We start from the raw sequence: 558 nt of genomic DNA, 5'->3' as shown, positions 1-558 counted from the left end.
GTCCTTTACGGTCAGCATCGGGGATGGGCTCCCAAGGAATGCCAGTGAGTGTCAGGGTGTCCGGGGGGTGAGGGGAGGAGAGGGAGGGCACCAGAACACTACTAGAGGCCTGGGAACACTGGGATGAGCCAACATGTGCCCCAGCCCTGTGGGTTTGTGGTTCACTCAGGAGGGACCCACTTCTGCTCGGGTGAAGGGGCAGCACAGGGAGAAGGGCAGCTGGGTAGAAATGGTGGGGGCAGCCTGCTGTCGCCTAACGGGGGGCTCATGTCCCCCCAGAGCCCACGAGGAAGGCAGCGACACAGAGCAGCGGTGGCAGCAGGCGCCCAGCGCCCTCCCGAAGTGCCCCACCAGCACCCAGAGGTGAGCAGGGCAGTGCCGGGGGTACCAGGGTGCAGGGACGCCAGCCTGGCTCCAGCCAGCGCTACACTCCGGGTGGTGCAGGCTGAGCATGGGCCCCTTGTAATGTACCATCCGGGGGGGGTTCTCCCAGGAGCCTGCAGGAATGGGGCACCCCAGTTCCCACAGGGAGATGGCCGGGCTCAGCGGGACACCCAC

At 66.3% G+C, this 558-nt stretch overlaps 1 protein-coding gene across 1 annotated transcript in view; it reads left to right on the top strand.

Annotated features, from left to right (window-relative positions):
* Nucleotides 1-555, top strand: part of LOC104405590 (unconventional myosin-If-like) — a gene marked incomplete at its 3' end in the record, with an annotated part of 14395 nt that extends 13840 nt beyond the window's left edge. The window contains 3 exon segments of the mRNA XM_010014337.1: nt 1-44; nt 280-363; nt 494-555. The exon segment at nt 1-44 is cut by the window's left edge and continues 9 nt beyond it. Of these exon segments, the coding sequence (XP_010012639.1) occupies nt 1-44; nt 280-363; nt 494-555 (190 nt within the window).
* Nucleotides 556-558: the final 3 nt, after the last annotated feature.

This window comes from Nestor notabilis, unplaced genomic scaffold, assembly GCF_000696875.1.
Source record: "Nestor notabilis isolate BGI_N333 unplaced genomic scaffold, ASM69687v1 scaffold13515, whole genome shotgun sequence".
Taxonomy (NCBI): domain Eukaryota; kingdom Metazoa; phylum Chordata; class Aves; order Psittaciformes; family Psittacidae; genus Nestor; species Nestor notabilis.
The sequence above is the reverse complement of the archived record's forward strand: the minus strand, read 5'-3'. Positions and strand labels throughout refer to the sequence as shown.